This window comes from Centruroides vittatus, unplaced genomic scaffold (assembly GCF_030686945.1).
Source record: "Centruroides vittatus isolate TY-2023 unplaced genomic scaffold, ASM3068694v2 scaffold_435, whole genome shotgun sequence".
Taxonomy (NCBI): Eukaryota; Metazoa; Arthropoda; class Arachnida; order Scorpiones; family Buthidae; genus Centruroides; species Centruroides vittatus.
The window spans coordinates 5680255-5702120 of NW_027122708.1; the positions used below are offsets into that span (position 1 = coordinate 5680255).

The following is a 21866-nucleotide window of genomic DNA, read 5'->3' on the forward strand; positions in this document are numbered from 1 at the left end:
ACGATACTCTACTTTTGGACCGGAGACGAAAAATAAAAAAGTTATCATACTTTTTTCCGGCGATCGCGCGATGATAGGGAGTCGCGTCGCTCTCCGCTAAGTCGGCCTCGCTATCGCGATCGGGAGTCCCATCGCTTGCCGTTAAAATTGCCTTTAGTAGACGTTTTCCCCCTTTTTTTACTTTGTTCAAGAACTACCGTGAATCGATCACTAGTTTAGCACATGGCGGCGTGTGGTGGCGCCCATACGAGAGGTCAGTCGGGCCGCCATGTTTGCTGCCATAAGTAACATTAACCGAAATGGCGATCGCGTGATGATCGGAAGTCGCGTCGCTCTCTCCGCTCTCGTATCGCGTGTTTAACGCCCCGGGAGATGACCGTAGTCCGACGTCACGGTTTGCAGACTTTACCGCAAGATGGCAATACTAGCAACTACGGTGCCGTCTGCATGAGAGCATTAAAAAAGTATGGTAACTTAAAAAGTGTGACAATTTTTATTTTTCGTCTCCGGTCCAAAAATAGGGTACCGTCGAACTCGTCTCGGTCCCCTGAGTTCAAATATATAATCAAAGTCCTGAAATTCCATAGGGAGTAATCTATAGTACACCCCCAAAGATTTTGAAGGCTCACAGCGCACATGGCCTCTCTTGGAATTTCTGAAGTTTCTCTTGAACAGGTTCTAGATCGATCTTAAGAAAAGCCACTTTATCTTTACAAACGAGTCTTAAAACTACGTTATAACTGCATATTCTCTCATTGCTCTTAAGCAATCTGAAGAACGTTTTCTGTTCTTTGACGGGCATTAGATTGCAACTGAACAAATTCTTTTCCATCGAAGGCAAAGGGATAATCTAGAAATGATTAAAAATTTGTCAAAAGACTATCGATTACTTTTGTTTTCTTTGGTGTATCTTTTGCACTGTTCCTTATTCTTTTTGAGGGATAATATCCACGTCGTAATGTAAATATAATTCTGGTCTGTTTTCATTTCGAAGAAGTTGCTTACGATCTTAATTATGCTCTTGCCAGTGTACCCTGAATCCTGGTCTCGGTGAAAAAATATTCTGGAAATTAATATTCTTCCACCTTGCGATTACTTTATCACTAGAGTTTAATTAATTGTCTTATTTTGATTTAATTTACGTAAGTTCTATGAAAAATTTTATAAATTTTTGCTTATTTTTTCTTGCTAAATGATTAAAATGTAAAACGGTAACAAACAATGAAACAAATTTTTATTATTGCATGTATAAATATATTGTGATTTTACATAATTAAATATAAAAATAAATTATATTTAATAATGTTGCAATTTGACAAAATATTGCATAGCTTAATGTTTTACACTTTTTATGCCAGTTTTTTAAAGTACAAAAATTCTAAGATTTTTATAACAATTAATAAGATTTAAGATTTTAAATAAGATTTTTATAACTTAATTATTCCATGTTAATAAATGCACCTTTCCATTTTTAGTACCACACATTATCAAGATCTGTAACAGATTTTCTGTCGATTTTACTTGTTTTGTTGTTAGAACTTCAACTGGTAATTGAAGAAAGAATTGTCCAACCTAAAAGAATAAAAATTAAATTTTATGTAAATTAATTTCAAATATGCTATATTAATCATAATATTTGAATCACATTAAGGATATAATGATAACATTAAGCTTACAATGACAGACTGAAAATGTTTTGCAGTTAATGACAAAATTTTATTTGTTTACTGTTAATTTGTGAAACTTTAAATAAATAATAACTTTTTTTGTTTCATTCCAAATAAATAAAAATATTATTTTTCAAAGACAGAATTCTAGTTAGTTTAAGCCAGTATGATCCAATTTAAAGATTGCTGATAGTACTACTGTATTGGAGCCACTGGAAGAAGGATAAAAGTAGTCTGACCCAAAAATGGAAAGCAGTTACCAAGATTATGACCATGGTTTCCTAGTTTCTTTAATAATGATTTTGCTTTCAATTCTTACTTAGAAATTACAAAAGTTCAATAACTGTCTCTCTGGGTATGTTACCAGGAAGAGTGAAAGGAAAGATAACACTTTCCCCTATAGAAAAGTCTATTAGTTTGGTCTGACAGTATTACTCAATGGGTGATTTGATATTAGGATTGAATTCATAATGTTGGTAACAAAAAGTGTTCCTTCCATGACCAGACCCATTCCTATGGCTTTGTACTGTACATTATGATCATACAGATTTATTTGCTGTTCTAAAATCTCATACTGAGAATTTCAGGAAATGATTTTCAAAAGTTCTAAGGATTAAAACTTTACGAGGAAAGTTCTCATTTATCGAAAAAGAGTTCAACTGAACTTATACAATTGATACCGAAGAGAATCAAAAGCTTTGATCTACAAATGGAATTTTTTAAATAATTTTTGAATAAACCTTTTTCTTCCTAGAAGTAAACAAACTTTTCAGAACTTTGAAGTTCATATTTAAAGAATAAATATGAAATTTCAGAGATTCTCTTTTTGAAATACTGTATTTCCATTTGAAAAAATTGTTTTCTGTCTGAACGTAAAGTTAATTTGATAGTCTGATGCATGACATAAGAATTATTATAATAAAATTTGGAAATCTATATATATAATCGAGACGAGTTGATAATAATAATAATCAGTGCAGAGCCCAAACGGTTAGGAGTTGAAAGTTGAAATTTGGTACACAGTTAGGGTACGTCATGAGAACGTACACTAAGAAGGGATTTTTCAAAATTCCTCCCACGAGGGAGAGGGACAAGATTAAGGCTTAACACTTCCATCAACAATGGACGTGTCAGCAATGGAAGTGTTACGTAACAATGGAATTGTCAACAATGAAAGTGTTATGTAACAATGAACTTTTCAACAATGGAATTGTTAAGAGAAAGCGACGTACAAGATGCAGATGCAGTTTTTTTCGTTTTTGCAGGAAATCAAACATATTTTTAGAACCATCAAAAATTCTCTAATTAGTCTGGAAACAAAGGGGGACTCAATTCTTGCATTCTGTGAAAACAGGTAAGGTTATAATCTTAATCTTCGGTATCATTACTTTTGCCCGAGCAACGCCAGGCCCACCTGCTAGTCTATATATATATATATATATACACAGTAGAGAACCGAAAATCGGAATCAATTGGGGACTGGGGTTGTTCAGATTAGTGATTTGTTCCGATTACTGATTATGTACGAAAAAAATACATTAACCTGTCCGATGTTCAAATTTTTCTCCGTTATGTGTCGCTTCGTGTTGAATTTTTCTCCGTTGTGTGTCGCTTCGTGTTGAATTTTCGTCAATTTTAAGCCTAACGAAAATTTTTATAATAATAATCGAGGCTATCGTATTGTTAAAAATTATTTCTGCATTTTGTACAAACAAAATAAATATATTGAAGAATATAAAAACATGAAAATTATACTTTAGAAGTAAATTTAGTATCAAAAACGTTCAATTCAGCACGACACAGTCCGACTGAAAATCATTCCGATTACCGGCGATTCCGATTAACAAGTCTCTACTGTATATATGTATGTATATATATATTTATAAAATCGAGACGAGTTGATGATGATAATAATAATCATAATAATAATAATCAGTGCAGAGCCGAAACGGTTAGGAGTTGAAAGTTGAAATTTGGTACACAGTTAGGGTATGTCATGAGAACGCACACTAAGAAGGGATTTTTCGAAATACCTCCTCATGGGGGAGAGGGACAAAATTAAGGCTTAACACTTCCATCAACAATGGAAGTGTCAAGTAACAATGGAAGTGTTAAGAGAAAGCAACGTGCAAGACGCAGATGCAGTTTTTTTAGTTTTTGCGGGAAATTGAACATATTTTTAGACCCATCTAAAAATTCTGTAGTTAGTCTGGAAACAGGGATGACCCAATTCTTGCATTCTGCGAAAATGGGTAAGGTTGACTGTAACGTAATAATCTTCATTTTCGCTAAAACAGTTAGGAGTTGAAAGTTGAAATTTGGGACACAGTTTGGGTACCAAATTTAAGTACCAAAGTGTTAAGTAACAATGATAGTGTTAAGTAACAATAGAAGTGTCAACAATGGAAGTGTTAAGTAACAATTGAGAACAAGAGAAAGCGACGTGCAAGATTTACGGGCTCTGGAAAAAAAAGAAAAAAGAAAAAGAGTAATATGTTAGAACATATTCGATTTTCAAATTTAAACAGATTAGTTCGGTTTTTCTCAACTTTTCTTCTTTAGAACATTCACTGAAAATCGAATGATATAATCAGAACACATCGTGAAAATTGAACAATATTAGAACATTCAATTTTCAAATTCGACCTTTCTTTAGAAATACTTAGTTTGTTGATGAAATTATTAAGTTATAGTCACAAAAGAAAAAGAGTAATCTTAATTATCACTATCGTTACTTTTGCCCGAGCAACGCCAGGCCTACCTGCTAGTTATACATATAAAAGTTTAGAGAGAATTTTTATTTTGGAAAAACAGCATTATTTACTTAATTTTTTTACAATTATTCTGATTACTGATATTAATAGCTTTCTGTCAGAAAACACAATAACAAGTTTTATTAAGCTAATACAATATTAAACACAATCTCATATTTTCAATGTAATTCAAGTTTATTAATCTTAAGATCATACTAGTTTAAATAATTATTCACCATATATTTCTTAATTTGGTGGTTTAATCTGATTATGATTCAAAAAAATTCAACCTTTTCCAGCATATTTACTTAGTAAACTGAATGTTTGATTTAATAAATAAATGTACTGGGTAAGGATGAATTGTTTTTATTTCATAATACATATAAAATACATAGTTTTTAAAGAGAAGTATTTAATTAAATCCAAAATGCTTTAGCTATCTGATTCTTCATTATCTGTAATATACAAAAGATAATCATAAATTTTTATAGTTTACTAGTAGTTGGAATTCTAAAAATGGTTACTATAGTTAAATTAAAAATTCTAATTAATAAGTAGGCTAACCAGGTATACAGTTTTGAGCAGGATAACACCATTTATAATGGTCATAAATTTGAATGGATACTGCTGAGGAATATTCCTGTATGGCAAGAAATACAGTTTCAATAAATTTAAGGAACATAAGAAATGAATAGAAACAAAAAAAATTTGATTATTTGATCAATGGGTGCTAGCTCATTAATTGAATAATCAAATGAGCAATGCTAATAACAATAATAATAACCAAACACTTGGAGAAACAGTATGAAGAAAAAATTGATATAGCAGATATTTAATGAAATGTACAAAAAGAATCTTGAATTCCAAAATTTCAATAATTAGTCCTTTATTTTCCAGGAAGTAAAGCTTCTGTAAAAAAATATTTTCACTCATGAATTCCATGTAATCAAAAGAGAAGTTGAGATTAAACATTGAAGCCATGAAAATAATTCTAATTAAAAGCAAAATTACAACTTACAATGTAATAAGTTTTATGATAAAATTGTGAGTTGACCAGAACTTATTAAACAAAATTAGTTCATCTAAAAAATATGCTAGGCTCTAGCAAACTTTTACATCAAACTATTAGATTTGATATCATATTATAATAAAAATAAAATCTTTTAGAGAAATGTGTGTGTTCTTTTTTACACTACCAAATCAATGAAAGTAATAATGTATTAATAAATTTTTAATAATGCCATATTTCTGAAAAGAATTTTAATAAGAGAGAGTGTATTTATTAGCTGCTGCTCTCCTTTCCATTTTGGCATTACGAAATTATGGTCATCCTATTAATAAGAAAATATAAAAATTTTGTTACCATATGTATATTCATTTTTTTTATATTAGATATGTTTCAATTACTTTTAGTGTTGACTGGTATTTGCTAACATCATATTTATTGAAATAAACTTTTACATATGAACAGTCATTTCTAATTCAAAATATGACATTCATCACTGGAAATGAAACTAATTCCTTTGCATGGAAAGAATTCAACAGTAAATTTAGAACTTTGCTTGTTTACAATAGATGTTTCTCAACAAGTAGTTGAACAGTAAATTTTTAATTGATACAATTATTTTATTGAGACATTGTCACAATGCCAAGCTACATTTTTAACCATATTTTTAATTAATTTAATTTAATTTGTATGCTTTCCACCTCAAATTAGTAGTTTCTTGCTCCTGTACATCATACTTTTCTGTACGTAATGGAGTTGTGCTGATCATCTATCTAGCTCCTTTCAGGGGAAATTTTTGAATTGAAACATCATGATGTCCAGTTTGCACCAGAAGTTGCATTGGGGCCTATTGCCTCTAAGATTCTCATATCTGGTCTCGTCTTTCATCTATCTTACTCCATTCTTGAGATTAAGGAAAGATAGACAGACGGACAGACGATAGTGGGAATTTACAGATCTACAATTTTTTTCAAATTGCAGCCCAAAAACTTAATTTTCAATATAGTATTTAAATTTACCATTCTTATTACAAATTACATTAATGAACTACTACTGCAGAAATACATTAATTCCAATTTACACAGGACTGTTTAATTATAACAACATTAAAAATTGGTACTTTTCTGTTATACCCTTGCATGTATGCAGCACCATTTCACACCACATTTAAAAAAGCACTCTATTCAAAAATTCAAAATCAAAATGACAAAGTAATTAGTCAAACATGGACCATTACATTTCCAGAATACCCCTAATTTATTTTATATAGTTAAAATTTGATGTTATATAGTTAAACAATAGATTAATATCATGACAAAAGATGCATTCAAAAATTTACTTACTTGCTTTATATTATGCAAATTCCAAACCTTAATAATTCTATCCTGAGAACAAGTGAATAGGTAATTGTCACAAATACACAAATCATTAATTTTGTCAACATGTATCTAAAAAAAGATAAAATAACTAAGTTTAATTGCAAATATCCAATATGGTAGCTGTTTTCTATATTTCCATAAATGTTTAATATGAAAATATTTATTAAAAATTTTATTTTTTCATTAATCTGATATTTGTATTTAATAGATTAATATTCTAAATTTTATACAATTCAATTTAATTACATATATTATATAGTGCAACAAGTAATTGTTTAATATCCAAAATATGAAAATATCTAACGTGAAAACAATTCCAAAGTTCTTTGAAAATAACAAAAAATAAAAACAAACTGTTTGTAAATAAAAGTGAGCTCCAGCAAATCAAATTACTTACAATGAACTTGTAAATAATTTGTGTGTACTGTACTTGGACTTGGTTGTCCAAAAGAACTAGAAAGTAATTTGTAAAGGAGATTTGTAAGCAAAGCAGTTTGTTTTCACTTTTTGTTATTTTCAAAAAATCTTCCTGTAAACTTTTTTAATTGTATATATAAAAGACTTAAGATTTTTTATTAATTCTTGAGTTTAGAAAAATTTTAGATATAATTTCATTAGATTTACAATATAGGATACCTCATATTTATATATGAATGTAAACAATCATATCATCAGTAACATCACTAGGGTTGGTGTCACCCAATGTGATAATTCATGGATTTCTCTTTGTAATACATCATACTAGATCCTTAGTAATATTTTTTCTACATACTAATAGACAAAAAACTTGCACTGTAACTTACTCCAGCAAGTATTATTTAACGATCAAAAACATTTTTGACCCAGTTGATGGGCCTTCATCAGATATCAAATATGCAATGGTCATTGAGCATACAAACATTTAAATTATATAGAACATATACAATTTAAATTTAACTTTAAGACATAAATACAACAAAAAAAAAAAAAAATAAATAAAAATTTAACATTATAAGATAAAAATAAAAGAATAGGGAATAAATTAACAATATATTGGATGCAAAAATCAAAAATAAAAATACATGTTTAACTAACAAAAAGAACACTTAGTACTAATGTTTATTTGGTAATTAAACACATGCTATTTACTTGTCTAAGAGGATATTTCTCTACGGTCAATATTTCTATTACTTTCCCGGATATTGTATATACATAACAAGAAAAAATGTATTGGAATCGTGTCAAATTTGACCCTCCAAGTTTTTTGCAAGTCTCCACATTTTGAGACCTCCTGGACCCAAAAAAGGCACAAAAATTCAATGTTTGCATGTGTTGGCATCTATTTTGCTTAATATCTCAGGATGGGGTAATGATAAAAAAAATGAAATTTGACACGATAGATTGCATATAAACAACATTGATGCTATTGAATTTTGGTGGCAAAAGGTCAAGGGGTGGGGAGATAGAGAGGGGGTCATGTGTCATATCTTGAGTAGGGTCAGACTTAATGATGTTATACTTTATTAGCATTTACAATTTTTTATGAAACCAATCACTACCATTAAAATTAAGCATTTTGCCATTCAATAATTAAAAATATAAAAATTATTTTCTAAATAAGATCTCATAATAGCTGGAAAAGTTATGCAACTTATGCTGGATTTTTTTTCCATCATAAACTAAAATATGGACTATTTGACAAGCAGAGTGAAAGTGTAAAGCTGATTAGAATTATGACATCATTGCATTATGGCAAAATGTGCTGGTATCCTTGAGCCATGTGATTGCTAGCAAGCACTACTTTTTTCTTTGTGTTACCAAATCACTTTGCCCTATTCCTTTCAATTAATATATATTTTTAATAACAAACCGTAACAAATACAAGTATAATAAATCTATACTAATTTGAATTTTGTAGCTGAATCTATTTCAATTTAAAATTGTGTACAAAAGTATGGCTTTTTGAATTCTACATCATTTACTGATGCAAATTAACTTTTTTTTTTTCAAAAGATGATAATTTTAATATTTGATTTCAGTTTTATTACTATCTTTAATCTGTGATTAAAAATCATAAAAAAAGTAATTGTCACCCATGAAAAAATAAATAGAATATATTATAAACACAAAAAACACATTATTATTAGAAACAGACTTAATGAAGTGTACTCATTGCAGGCAATGTATGTGTATTTATCATGCATGGCTTAAATGTCATGGGGGTTTCTATATAAGCTCTACCCGCACCTGTGCAGAAGGACTTCCAAGAATCTAGTTTTGCCTTCTTAATGGCCTCCTTATACTGTCTTTGGTAAGATGAGAGGTACTGCATTCGCAGTTCCTCCCTCCTTTGATCGTGACATCTCTGGAATACTCTGCACAGTCTATTGTTGTTCTGGTGCATAAGAGATAAATCCGAATTCCACCATGGAGTTACCCGTCTTTTGTTCTTCCTCCTGGGAATGGATTTCATGCATGCAGAAGAGATTTGGAGAATAGCTGACTCAATATAGGCCTTAGCCTCAGTATGTGATACAATCCTAGATGATGGTATACCGATTCGCTGAATACTGTCTTGAAATTTGCACCAATCAGCTGCCTTGGTATTGAAAACATTCTTATTGTTCGAAGCTTCTGCATCCTGCCAATTATTGCAGCCTAGGCTACAAGTTATACACTCATGGTCAGAGAGGAAGTCAAAAATGCCTACCTGCCAATCCTGAATAACAGAGCAGAGGCCTTTGGAACAGATGGTCAGATCAATCCAGGAATGACCATTAGATGACGAAAAGATTGGCGAGTATGCAAATGCACATTAAAATCACCCAAAATTAAAAAACTACAGTTACTGAAATGAGTCACAGCTGACTCCAAGTTCTGGATGGTTTCATAGATATCTGACCTACTCGAGCAATAGACGTTGAAGATGATAATGTGTAAATCAGGAAGGCAGACCATACAAATGCAGGTAGATGAACAAAATTTTGGGTGGAAGATAATGGCCAAGGTAGGGTTAGTAACAATGACAGCCCATGGTTGTTCATCCTGGTTCTGAATGATAATGTCTTTGTTGCTAAAGCAAGCTACCCTATTCTCGCAACAATAGGGCTCCTGCACTAAAGCGATATAGTTGTTAATCTATCGGAGCTGAGAGCTGGCAGAGATTGCTCGTTCCAGATTAATCCGTACAATGCATAGTTGAGAGTTCCTACAGCAAATGTCAGTATTTCTGTTAGATGCCATAGTCTATTCTGGCAAGGAGCTGTGTTCTTGATCGAATAAAGGCAGGAGAGACTTTATTGAGCGCATTGTGATCTATTTTCTTATTATTCTCTCTAATGCAGTTCATACATTTTTGAGTTTCTGTTTTCTTATCACAATCTTTGAAGGCATGATTGCTTCCACACTAACTGCATGTACAATCTTCTGCATCGCAATTCTTGGCGAAATGCCCAAATTTTAGGCATTTCAAACATTGATTCGATGGGAGGAAGTCTACAACACTATACCTAGTCTACTGCAAGTTCACCTTCTCCTCTTTTAGGAGGAAACACCTGAGACCTCTGCAACCCAAGAAATGAGAGTGGTACTATGCCGTCCAATTGGGAAAAGCACCCTAATCTTCTCCAGAAATGCTTCTTTGGAATATAACACAGCAACTTGGCTGTTCTGCTCATAAATGGCATCTAAGAGCTGGTCCCTCTCAATAGATTTAGGTACTGAGATAATCTTGATCAGTGGGCGCCTCTTTTTCAGGATAACCGAACATAAACTGGAAACCTCAAACAGCATTACATAAAATTCCCACATCTGCTGTACATCCCAAATCAACAGCAATCCCTCCTTTTTGAATATGGCATATTCTCTGAACACCTATTTTTAAGCTGTGTGGATTGATTCCAGAAGTTAGGACCCTTTCTGGTAAGCTCAGAGTCATTAGACTCAGGGTTACTGTACACCAGTACAGTGTGACAAAACTTGGAGGGTACTGAAACCGAATCCAAGGTAGAACAGGATGCTTAACAGTGTCACTATAAAACTTGGGTGTCCTGGACACCACTGACCCTGAAGCTGGTACAACCTGCTGCACTCCACGAATGGTTTCCAACACCTGAGATAACTGTGCCCATTCTCTCGGCATGTGCAGCAAATGCATCAGTGAGATCACCAACCACTGACCCAGATGCTGGAACTACCTGCTGCAATCCATGAATGGCCTCCAAGACCTCAGAGAAAACCAACTCAGATCTCTCTGCATATGCAGCAAACGTGCCAGAGAGATCCCCCTTGGTGAGAAGTGAATCCAACCAAGTGTCAATGGAATCAGGAACAGAACAAGTTGACACTGTGGAACTTGCTAGATCAATCAATCGCTGGAACTGGACAGTTATAAGCCGCGAATGGGCTCCCGAGCCCAACTTCCTATTGCTATTTCTAGCAAGGTAACCCTTAAGCTCGTCGAGGAGCTTGAATGCCTCATAAAGAAAGTTTGATGACTGTCCATTGCCATCAATCACTCACAAAAGTACTAAGTAACGCAAGCTACCCTGATTCCAATCAAGACTGTAGTCTTGCAGCAAAAACACGACAACACAAATGAGAACTTAACTAATAAATTATAAAAATGCACTCTTAAGTGCACAACTAGCTTAATTATACAAAAAAGAAAGAAAGAAAAATCAAATGAAAGATAAATGCAACAATGAGAATAAAAACGTTCATTAAGGAAAGACAGACAGACGACAGTGAGAATGTACAGGTCTACAATGTTTTCAAATTGCAGCCCAGTAAATGTTAGTACTAAGTATTACATGACTTGCATTTAGCAACATTCTCCATGTAAGTTAAATTTCATGAAATTATTTCTATGCAATGGATAAAGTATCTGCAACCTGGTAGACAGCACAGCACAACAATTTTATATTCATTTAGGTGTCACCCTCTCTGATAGTGTCATTCAGTGTGGTCTTTACCCCTAGTGATGCCACTGTCTATCATATATACAGTATAATACAAGTATAATAAATCTATAAAATTTCAGTCTTATCATTTTTATTTAATTTTCTAACTATATAATGCTTTTAAATTATATTATATTGTTAACCTGATATTGATAAGTTTCATTTTCTGACAAAATATATAATGATCCATTATTCTTTCCAATATAGCATTTTTCATCATGAAGAATACATGCACTTGGCCAACTGTATTCATCATTGTTTTCTTTCCATAATTTTGCTTCTTGCTAAAATTTTACAAATTATTTGTATTAAGGATTGTTTAAAAAATTTTTTTTTATATATTTTGAAAATAATAATAATAATAAATGTATATCTACATTGTTTGATCTGCATGGCATCATTAAAATATTTCCTGAAATATCAGTTACATATAATTCATCTGTTTTTGATAAGGCAATATTCATAATCCAATTGTTTGACCTAAAAAATAAAATTGAAACATAATACAAAAGGAATCATAAAACTTATAATTTAAAAAAACAGAAATGCTATATAGCAGTATTATGTTATATTTTAAATATCAAGTGTAGTTTTGGTATATAATTCTAATTCAAATTTTCAAGTGTTCAGGAATACTGATATATAATATTTTGATAAATCATTCAACAGAAATGATTCAAGAACTGTATTATATTATGGTGTGCTGTGCTGAAAAGTTTGCAACTTCTCCTAGATGAAAAGAGAAATACCAGTATGATAAACTGAATATATTTTATTCAATATAATCACCCTTAACTCTACACAATATACTCCAATTTTTTTAATCCCTGCAAAAAGAATTCCTAAGGTTGGTCAACCCTCTGATTTTTTTGTGTAATTTGGAGAGCTGTGTGGCAGAGGTGTTACCTCTCAGAGCAGCACATCTTGACCCAGTTTCTCCTTCAAAGCCTCCTACAATTCATCCAATAGAGACCTGGATAAGTAGTGTTAATTTAGTGTAGTCAACACTGAATTAACACCACTTATCAACTAGTGAATTAACACTGATTCCCTAGCCCTCAGCAGATACTTGACTAAATTGATGCCATCCTTGTCTCAAAACAGGAAAGCCATGATTTTTCTGGATGAATTCTGGGCATTCTTTGGCTATGGAGATCCTCTACAACACCATTTCTTTGATTGTTTCTTCATCTCAGGATTATAGTGATGAAATCACATTTTATCCATTGTCACTAATTGGGCTAAAATCTCAGTACCATCATAGAACCTTGCCAAAAGACTTTGAAGGCAATCATGTGATTCTACTTGTGGTCTGCATTGAGAAGTTTTGTAATCCATTTCACAGGAAGCTTTCACACGTTGAGAATGTCAGATTACATGGAAACCCTTTAGAGAGAAATCTGCAAGATTTCAGCAAATGTCTTCGACAATCTTTAAGGATCAGATCATGTGAACAGATAAAAATGTGGATTTCATCCACATCATCTGTTGTTGTTGAAATGGACCATCCAGAGTGCTCAACTGTTAACCTGAAATGGCTATTTTGAAAATATGTAATGAGGGAAGGGCAGTCCTGCCATACAGTTATCAACATCTCAGAGTCAATTTCCTGCATTCCTTTCTCCTGCAGTCACAAGAACTTCATAGCTAGACTCTTCTAAATGTTGCTAAATTCTGATCTTGGTGCAGCCATCATGAATTCAAATTGTTGAAATAAGCAAACTAATGATTGTAACAGACTTATGGTGCATGCACTCTTTCAAGACTTCTATTATTTTCATAGTGTGGCTTTTTCTCTCTTGCATCTGGATAAAGTTATCAACTTTTCAGCACTCCACACATACTGTATATAGTTTTGTCTAAAATTGTTATATGCATACACTAAAATTATTGTACAGTTTTAAAAATTAAGTTCTTGGTTATTAATAATATAAATATAGCATAAGTTTCTATAATTCATATTTATATTGCTCAAATATTTTTGATATGCTACAATCATCCTCTGGAACAGCAGTCTGAATTATAATAGAATATACTTGTAAGCTGGGAAAAAATTTGAAAATTCACTGACACAGATAAAAATTTTTCCTTAGATTTTTATTTACAGTATCTATCAATAATAACATAAAACATTTATTTGGACAAAAATAAAAATTTCTTTTCACACAACATGACCAAAAATGAATTGGCACAAGTTAGACAAAAAATTGTTTGAAATGCAAAAAATAAACAAAAACTTAAACATATTCCTATTGCCTATAATTAAGCTTAAATCTATTAGGGCCCAAAGATTTAGATAGCCAGGTTAGTAAAAAGGTCAATAAAGTTATGATAGATTGAGGAAAGAGCAGTTGAAAGTAATTCTACTTTCTTTTTCTAAAAGGGTCGTACAAACTCTGAACTTTTCTTCTTTATCTGTGCTGCATCTAGTATGGTTGTATATGTCCCTTGGCTTCAATAGTAGGTGATCCAAGTTGAGAAAAATCCTGTTTTCTTTTCTTTTAGTGGAAACTAACACTCATACAAAACTTAGGGGTCAGTCAACTGAGGTAATACCTTTTTTGACGAAAAATTTGTTGTGTCCACTCATATGGATTCTCAGTCCTTCATTGGCCTTCCCACATGCCCATCTTACCTTCTTCCTCTGCCGCAAGCACACCAAAAGTGATCCTTCCTCCTTGACATTGTCCTGTGATACTTTTTCTTCTTGGAAGTACTACCTGAGGCCAATATTTGGAAAAGCTGGATGCACAAAAGACCAGAAGTAGCCCATTTTGAGAGGTGAGAGTCCAGAGAGAAGGGAAAAAAAAGCTTAAGCCATATACAAAAGCAAAAAATCACCACAGAACTATATCTTTAGTGTCATTACTTTGTCTCTTTCATACCATAGGAAAAATGAAGTCACAAGGCAGAATTGACCTTTTTCTTGAGGCTCTTCCCTGTCTCAATATGTAAAGTTTTCTTCTGTTTGTGTATATATATATATATATATATCTAAATTCAAATTAAATTCAAAGTAATTATTGTTAGCATAAAATAGTTTTATGCTAACAATAATGTGGAGATGATATTCTAGATCAATTTCTGCAGCTGATATCAATGGTCAGGTAATGCTAACGTTGCTTGATCATTGGTACACTACCTGTTAATAAATCTGAAAAATTTGTTAAATTTTTAAAATACTGTAATTTGAAATACATTCTTATATATATATATATATATATGTACAGGGTGTTTTGAAAGTCCTGTTACAAACTTATAGGGCAGATTCCTTAAAAAAAAAAAAAAAGAATAAAAGAAACACTATAATAAAAACATTCAGTAACATTTTTCAAATAAAACCTTTATTAAGGAGTTAGGAATTTAAAGTTAAGTGATGTCACTTCTGAGTTTTTGTATAAATAAGAACAAATTCATGTTTTATTCTTTTATTTAAATTGAAAGGCATTTAAGAAAAGAATAAGTAAATTCATCTTAAAATTTTGTACTTTATATTTGTGTATTTGAAAGTAATGTTCTTTTTATAAAAATGTGTAATACTTCTTAGGCATTTGTTTTGTTTTGCATCCTGATTCCATACAAGAGCTGATCAATATAATGACTTCCAATTCTATGCAAACATAGTACCGGCAAAGCATGTTCTGGTATATCCACTCAAAAATACCTGATGTGTGTTAAATTTCTTGTGCTGAGACTATAATTTGTACAAGCAGATCTTCCTCCAACTCTACAGGAATCTTGTAAATAAGACTCATGTGATCCCAAAGAAAATATTGGAGTTTAATGAAAATAAAACATTATGATAAAAAGTATGCATATATTTTTAAAATGCTTTCAGATGCAACGAATTCCAGAAGTGCATTATAGTGCTTTAAACATCTTTAATAAAAACTTTATTCCAAAAAATGTTACTGAACAGTTTTATCTTTGTTTTTCTTAAAGAATCTGTCCTATAAGTTTGTAATAGGAATTTCAAAACATCCTGTATATATATATTATATTATTATATATAATTGAATTATAATATATATATATTATATATTATAATTCAAGCTGTTCCTGAGGGTAATTTGACTGTAATACATTGAAAGCATTTGAGTAGTATAAATATGAATTATATACATTTGTGTTATATTATGTTATTAATATCAAAAAACTGAATTTTTAAAATTATGCAAAGCTTAATATGATGATAATCCATCTAGCTGAGAAATTATATTCAATAATATAAAAGAAACTTTAACTGAGATATAAATTCTGTAATATGATGATATAACTCCTACTGTTACATATTATTTCTTTAATTAAAAAATATATTAAAGTTTTTATAATTGAAAACTTTGAAATGAAAGGTGAGAACTGATAAAATTTCTTCAAATTTTACTGGTTTAGCATAGGTTAGGAATTATAATTTCTTTATAGTTCTGAAAATTAATATTAACTATAATAAAAATCAGAAGTAGCACAAATTAAATTTAGTTAACAATAGTATAATTTGAGAATACAGAATGTAAATTTCAATTTACCAGTAGAATTTCTTGAAATATAACTGATTTATCACCTTTCATTTCAAAAGTTCTTAATTATTTTATTTAAAAATAAATTTCGTATTCATACATTTTAATGATTCTTTGACTTTTCAAATAATTATCAGTTATCATAACTGACCCAGATTTAAGGCCAATTACTATATTTTTTCTGCCTGCATTCATTGATGATACTTCTTCATCCAAATAATAAGATTGTAATTCACTATAAAAAATAATATAACATGTAAGATTAATTAATAATATTACAAAGGTGATTCTAAATTATTGATAGAGTTACTGTAATTTTCCAACCAGAAACAACTGAAAAATTAGAGATCCAAGTGCATATAATTTTCCAATTATATGCCCTTGACCCTCCATGGCATTCAGACAACTTAAGCTAAGCTTTTATCCTGGCATGATATAGGCTGTAAATCCTCACCTAATTGTTCATGGGCAATTACATGAAAGTTTTGCCTATTTTAATGTTGTCTATTACAGAATAGTGAAATGGATGCTTGATCACACTAAAAATTTTCCATCATAAGTGAATTGTCCAATAGCAGATGAAATTAGAATTTCCAACAATTTTAAGTCCTTCCAAAATTTTTGTCTGTATATTATTATTATTATGTTGGGTTAAGTGAGATATACTCGGTTAACACCGGTGGCTGTGTACTATGCCGGACCAAAGTCAAGGCATAGTAACCAAAACAGAAATTAAAGAAGTGTATCAGTGTGTGTGTCTGTATTCAGGAATTTTCTCACAATATGACATGTATTCAATATAGTGGCCTTCTGTAGTATGATGTATGTGTTTCTATTCAATTGTAACGTGCCCAGGCTTTTGTGTAGTGTGTGTGGTATCACACCTGTAGAGGAGAGAACAACAGGTACAATAAGCACCCTATCCATCCTCCACAGATGCCTTATTTCCTGGACAAGTTCTGTGTACTTGCTAATTTTTTCAGTGCATGCGTTTTGTATATTGTGAGTGTTGAAGTGAACTCACTCAGCAAAATTAAATCACAACAACAGGTACAATAAGCACCCTATCCATCCTCCACAGATGCCTTATTTCCTGGGCAAGTTCTGTGTACTTGCTAATTTTTTCAGTGCATGCGTTTTGTATATTGTGAGTGTTGAAGTGAACTCACTCAGCAAAATTAAATCACAAACAACCAAACACCTTAAGTTGCTGAGAAAAATTTAATAAATAACAAACGTTTTCAGCCAAATCTGTTGGCCATCATCAGGTTAAACAAATTCGAATGCAAACACAAAATGGAACAAAAAATTTAAATACAAATAAATAAAATAACGGATAAAATATACATATAAGAAAGTAAAAATTAAATATAAATAACAAAAATACTGTATATAAAAAATATGTATAGGTTAAATAATAAACTACACGAAACTCTAATAAATGCAAGAAGTGCATTTATCAATAAATTATACGAAATTCTGACAAATACAAGATATGCAGTGATAACAAAACCAAGGCATTAAATTAAGAGCGGATATGATAACCACACTAATCAAAAACTACAGGAATAACAAAACAAAAGCTCAAGGAGGGGATTTCCGCAAATTCACAAAGTTCACGTATGACAGAAAGAAAGAAGCTATCATGAAGGAAATCTCAGCCCGCAAAAATACCAAGTTAATTTTCAAGAGGGCTCCCAACTTGTACAAATTATTAAGGAACGACAAAGACCGTATTGATAAAGAAAGAATGGCTGGAGTGTACAAAATTCCTTATGAAAACCAAGAACTAGGCATTAATAAAAACTACATTGGAGTTACTAATAGAAGCTTAGGGATTAGATTGAGGGAGCACAAATACAACATCAGCAAAAGATCTAACGCCACAATTCTATCTCAGATGGCACAGGTTGAAGGCTCGGTAGTCAAATGGGGTGAAGCAGACATCATTAAATCTGTACACTCACCGACTTTAGCGTTTTGCGCCGAAAAAATTGAAATATTTAAGAGCAGATTACATAATGCCTGCATTAATGCCAGGGATGCTGAAGGGTTGCCTTCGGCATGGAAATATTTAATTAAGAGGTTTGATAGCTCTTAATTTAATGCCTTGGTTTTGTTATCACTGCATATCTTGTATTTGTCAGAATTTCGTATAATTTATTGATAAATGCACTTCTTGCATTTATTAGAGTTTCGTGTAGTTTATTATTTAACCTATACATATTTTTTATATACAGTATTTTTGTTATTTATATTTAATTTTTACTTTCTTATATGTATATTTTATCCGTTATTTTATTTATTTGTATTTAAATTTTTTGTTCCATTTTGTGTTTGCATTCGAATTTGTTTAACCTGATGATGGCCAACAGATTTGGCTGAAAACGTTTGTTATTTATTAAATTTTTCTCAGCAACTTAAGGTGTTTGGTTGTTTGTGATATTGTGAGTGTTTGGAATGGCTATGTCTATAATGTATGTGATTTTATTGTGTTTGTCAATGAGTGTGATGTCTGGTCTGTTGTGGTAAATTGTTTTATCTGTGATTATGGCTCTGTCATAGTACATTTTGTGCGTGTTGTTTTCCAATACTGTCTGCAGAATGTATTTGTAGTATGATTCGTGGATGTCTACTAATTTGTGTTTCTTTGCAAGCTCTTGGTGTATTATATTTGCTACTTGGTTATGTCTGTGTAAATAATCTGTCTGTGCCAAGAGCTTGCAACCAGAGGTGATGTGTTGTATAGTTTCTGACATAATGTGACATTTTCTGCATGTGTCATTTGTGAGTGTTGCATCTTTGAGTATGTGTTTTCTGTAGTTTTTAGTATTTATGATCTGATCCTGTATGGCAATCATGAATCCTTCCGTCTCCCCAAAGAGGCATCCCCGAGCTAACCAGCTGTTTGACGCAGTTTTGTCAACAAATATCCTGGGCCAGATCATAAGGATGCCTGCCATGGAGTGCCTTTCGAGCCCACGATTGCTTAATGGTGTCTATGCTTTTTATATGTTGTGTTGTGTCCATATGATGTGAGTGTAAGTTTAATGGTGTGTTATTCGAGTCTGCTAGAGTTACTGCTTTATGTAATTGTGATATTTCTTGTTTTTCATAAAAAAACTCTCGCAGTGACTGTATTTGTTTGTAATGAAGGTTAACTATGTCAATCAGGCCACGTCCGCCATCTTTACGTGGAAGGATTAATCTTTCTGTGGCAGATTTAGGATGATGATGTTTATGCTTAGTAAGTGTTGTTCTTGTTTTCCTTTGGAGTTGCTCAAGATCTGTGTGAGTCCAATGTATTGTGGCCGTCGGCCATGATATTGTATATTTTGTATATTTTATATTGAATTAGTCTTAGATTTTCTTTGTTCCTTTGTCTAACTCTTTCTAGAACTTTCTTTGTCTAACTCTTTCTAGAACTTTCTTTTGTCTAACTCTTCCTAGAACTCTCTTTGTCTAACTCTTTGCCCTTGGGGGAGGATTATCTTTCCCTCAATAGTAAGAACAAAAGAGGGAGTGAGGCCCTGAAGCAAAACAGACAGAAAGAGTGCGAGTCTGGGTTGGAATCCCGAAGAGGTAGGAGCTGAAAAGGAGTGCTCCAGAAAGGGAGAAGGGTGATCTAAGAGGATAAAGTGCAGAGAGAGATCATCGAGGAAAGACGACTCAGTCTGAAAGAAAAAGATTATAGACGAAAGATCTATAAGGAAAAGGGCTACAAACGTAACAAAAGAGAGAGATCCGAAGTTGTTCCCCACCAAAAGACACATCGCAAAGAAACCCGGGTATTTCTACTACTTTTCTTATCTTTCCTTATTTCTTCTATTCTTTCAATTTCTTTTAGTTTTAAGTTAGTATAAGTTAGTGTAAGTGAATACGGTCCTCGTCAGATTGTCGCGTGTGTGCAAGATAACTGTTTTTTGAGGACAAATATTTAATGCCTATATATATATTAAATTCTGGAAGTTGTAAAGTTGGGATCCTATGTAAAGAACCTGTTCAGAGAGAATAAAACTACTTTGTATTAAGTTTTATTTTGTACCATTTCGCTCGCGGGATCGTGTACCTCTTGTTACGAACACCATAGTATAACTCCAAAAGAATATGTGAGTACTGGGATGACATATGTGTTTATTGCTTTAACTGTGTGTTTTGCATTTAACTGTGTTCTGAGAATAGCATTTAACCTACTTTGGTATTCTTTAATTAATCTTTGCTTTATTTGTGTATGTTCTGTTAGTTTGGCCTGTTGGAATCCTAAATACTTGTAGAACTCGCCCTCTTCCATGGATTCAATAATGTCTCCATTTCCAAGCGCAAAATCTTCTTTCTTCAGGATTCCTTTTTCTATGTGAACTGTTTTGCATTTATCTAGGCCAAATTCCATTTGTATGTCCTTGGTGTATGAATGTGTGATTTGTAGGAGTCGATGAAGTTGTTTTTGTGTGGATGCATAAAGTTTTATGTCATCCATGTACATGAGATGTGACAGTGTATACTGTGTTGTTTTTTCGTGTCTGATATTGTAGCCATATTGTGTGTTGTTTAACATGTTGGATAATGGATTCAAGGCTAGGCAGAACCAGAGAGGACTCAAGGAATCTCCTTGAAAAATTCCTCGCCTAATAAAGATTTGGTTTGTTTGTATGGAAGTGTTATGAACCCTGAGATGTAGTGTTGTTCTCCAGTGCTGCATGGTGTTTTCGAAGAATGTAACGAGTGATGGATGTATTTTGTACATGTGTAGAATATGTAGCAGCCAACTGTGTGGAACACTGTCGAATGCTTTTCTGTAGTCTATATATGCCATGTGTATGTTTCTGTGTTGTTTGTGTGCTTGCCGTAGAATGACTGAATCTATGAGTAACTGTTCTTTGCATCCCCTGTGGTTTCTACGGCCACCTTTTTGTTGTTCCGTTAGAATGTCGTGTTCTTCAACATGTTTGTATATTTTGTTTGCAATACAGGATGTCAATAATTTGTAGAGTGTTGGAAGACATGTAATTGGTCTGTATTGTGTGGGGTCTGTGGTATTGTTGTTTTTAGGTTTCATGTAGGTGATGCCTTGAGTAAGAAAATTTGGCATGTCTTGTGGATTGATGATGATGTGTGTTAGGTGTTTAGCTAGTTCCTGGTGCAGTGATGTAAACTTTTTGTACCAGAAATTGTGAATGTTGTCTACACCAGGTGTCTTCCAGTTGTGTGTTCTGTTAACAGTGTATTGGAAATCACGTATGCTTATTTCAACACAGGGCATAGTTGGTATGTTGTGCAAGTTTTTGTTCTCCTCCTCGATCCAGCCTGCTTCAGCATTGTGCGTGACAGCACTGGACCAAAGAGAAGACCAATATGTTGTGAGTTCTTCTTCTGTTGGTGTGCCACTGTGCTGTGTATCAGTGTTTGCTTTGTTATTAATTTGTCTGTAAAAGAGTTTTTCATTGTTTGTAAATAATTTATTTTGTTGTTTTCGTAGTGTACATGTTTTGTATCGTTTGAGTCTACGTGCTTTGGCAGCAAGTTGTTGTTTTAGTGTATCAATGTATTCTGTAATGCGTGTGTTGTGACGTTCATGTTTTGTGTGTGTTTTTATTTTCTTGAAAA

At 32.2% G+C, this 21866-nt stretch overlaps 1 protein-coding gene across 1 annotated transcript in view; it reads right to left on the reverse strand.

Annotated features, from left to right (window-relative positions):
• Positions 1–1432: 1432 nt before the first annotated feature.
• Positions 1433–21866, reverse strand: part of LOC136989023 (telomerase protein component 1-like) — a 241123-nt gene continuing 220689 nt past the window's right edge. Inside the window, exons 47-51 of the mRNA XM_067287049.1 lie at positions 16363–16497; positions 12123–12225; positions 11889–12029; positions 6770–6874; positions 1433–1572 (exon numbers count right to left, since the gene is read on the reverse strand). Coding sequence (XP_067143150.1) covers positions 1435–1572; positions 6770–6874; positions 11889–12029; positions 12123–12225; positions 16363–16497 — 622 coding nt within the window. The 3' untranslated portion in view covers positions 1433–1434. The remainder of the gene's footprint in view (positions 1573–6769; positions 6875–11888; positions 12030–12122; positions 12226–16362; positions 16498–21866) is intronic.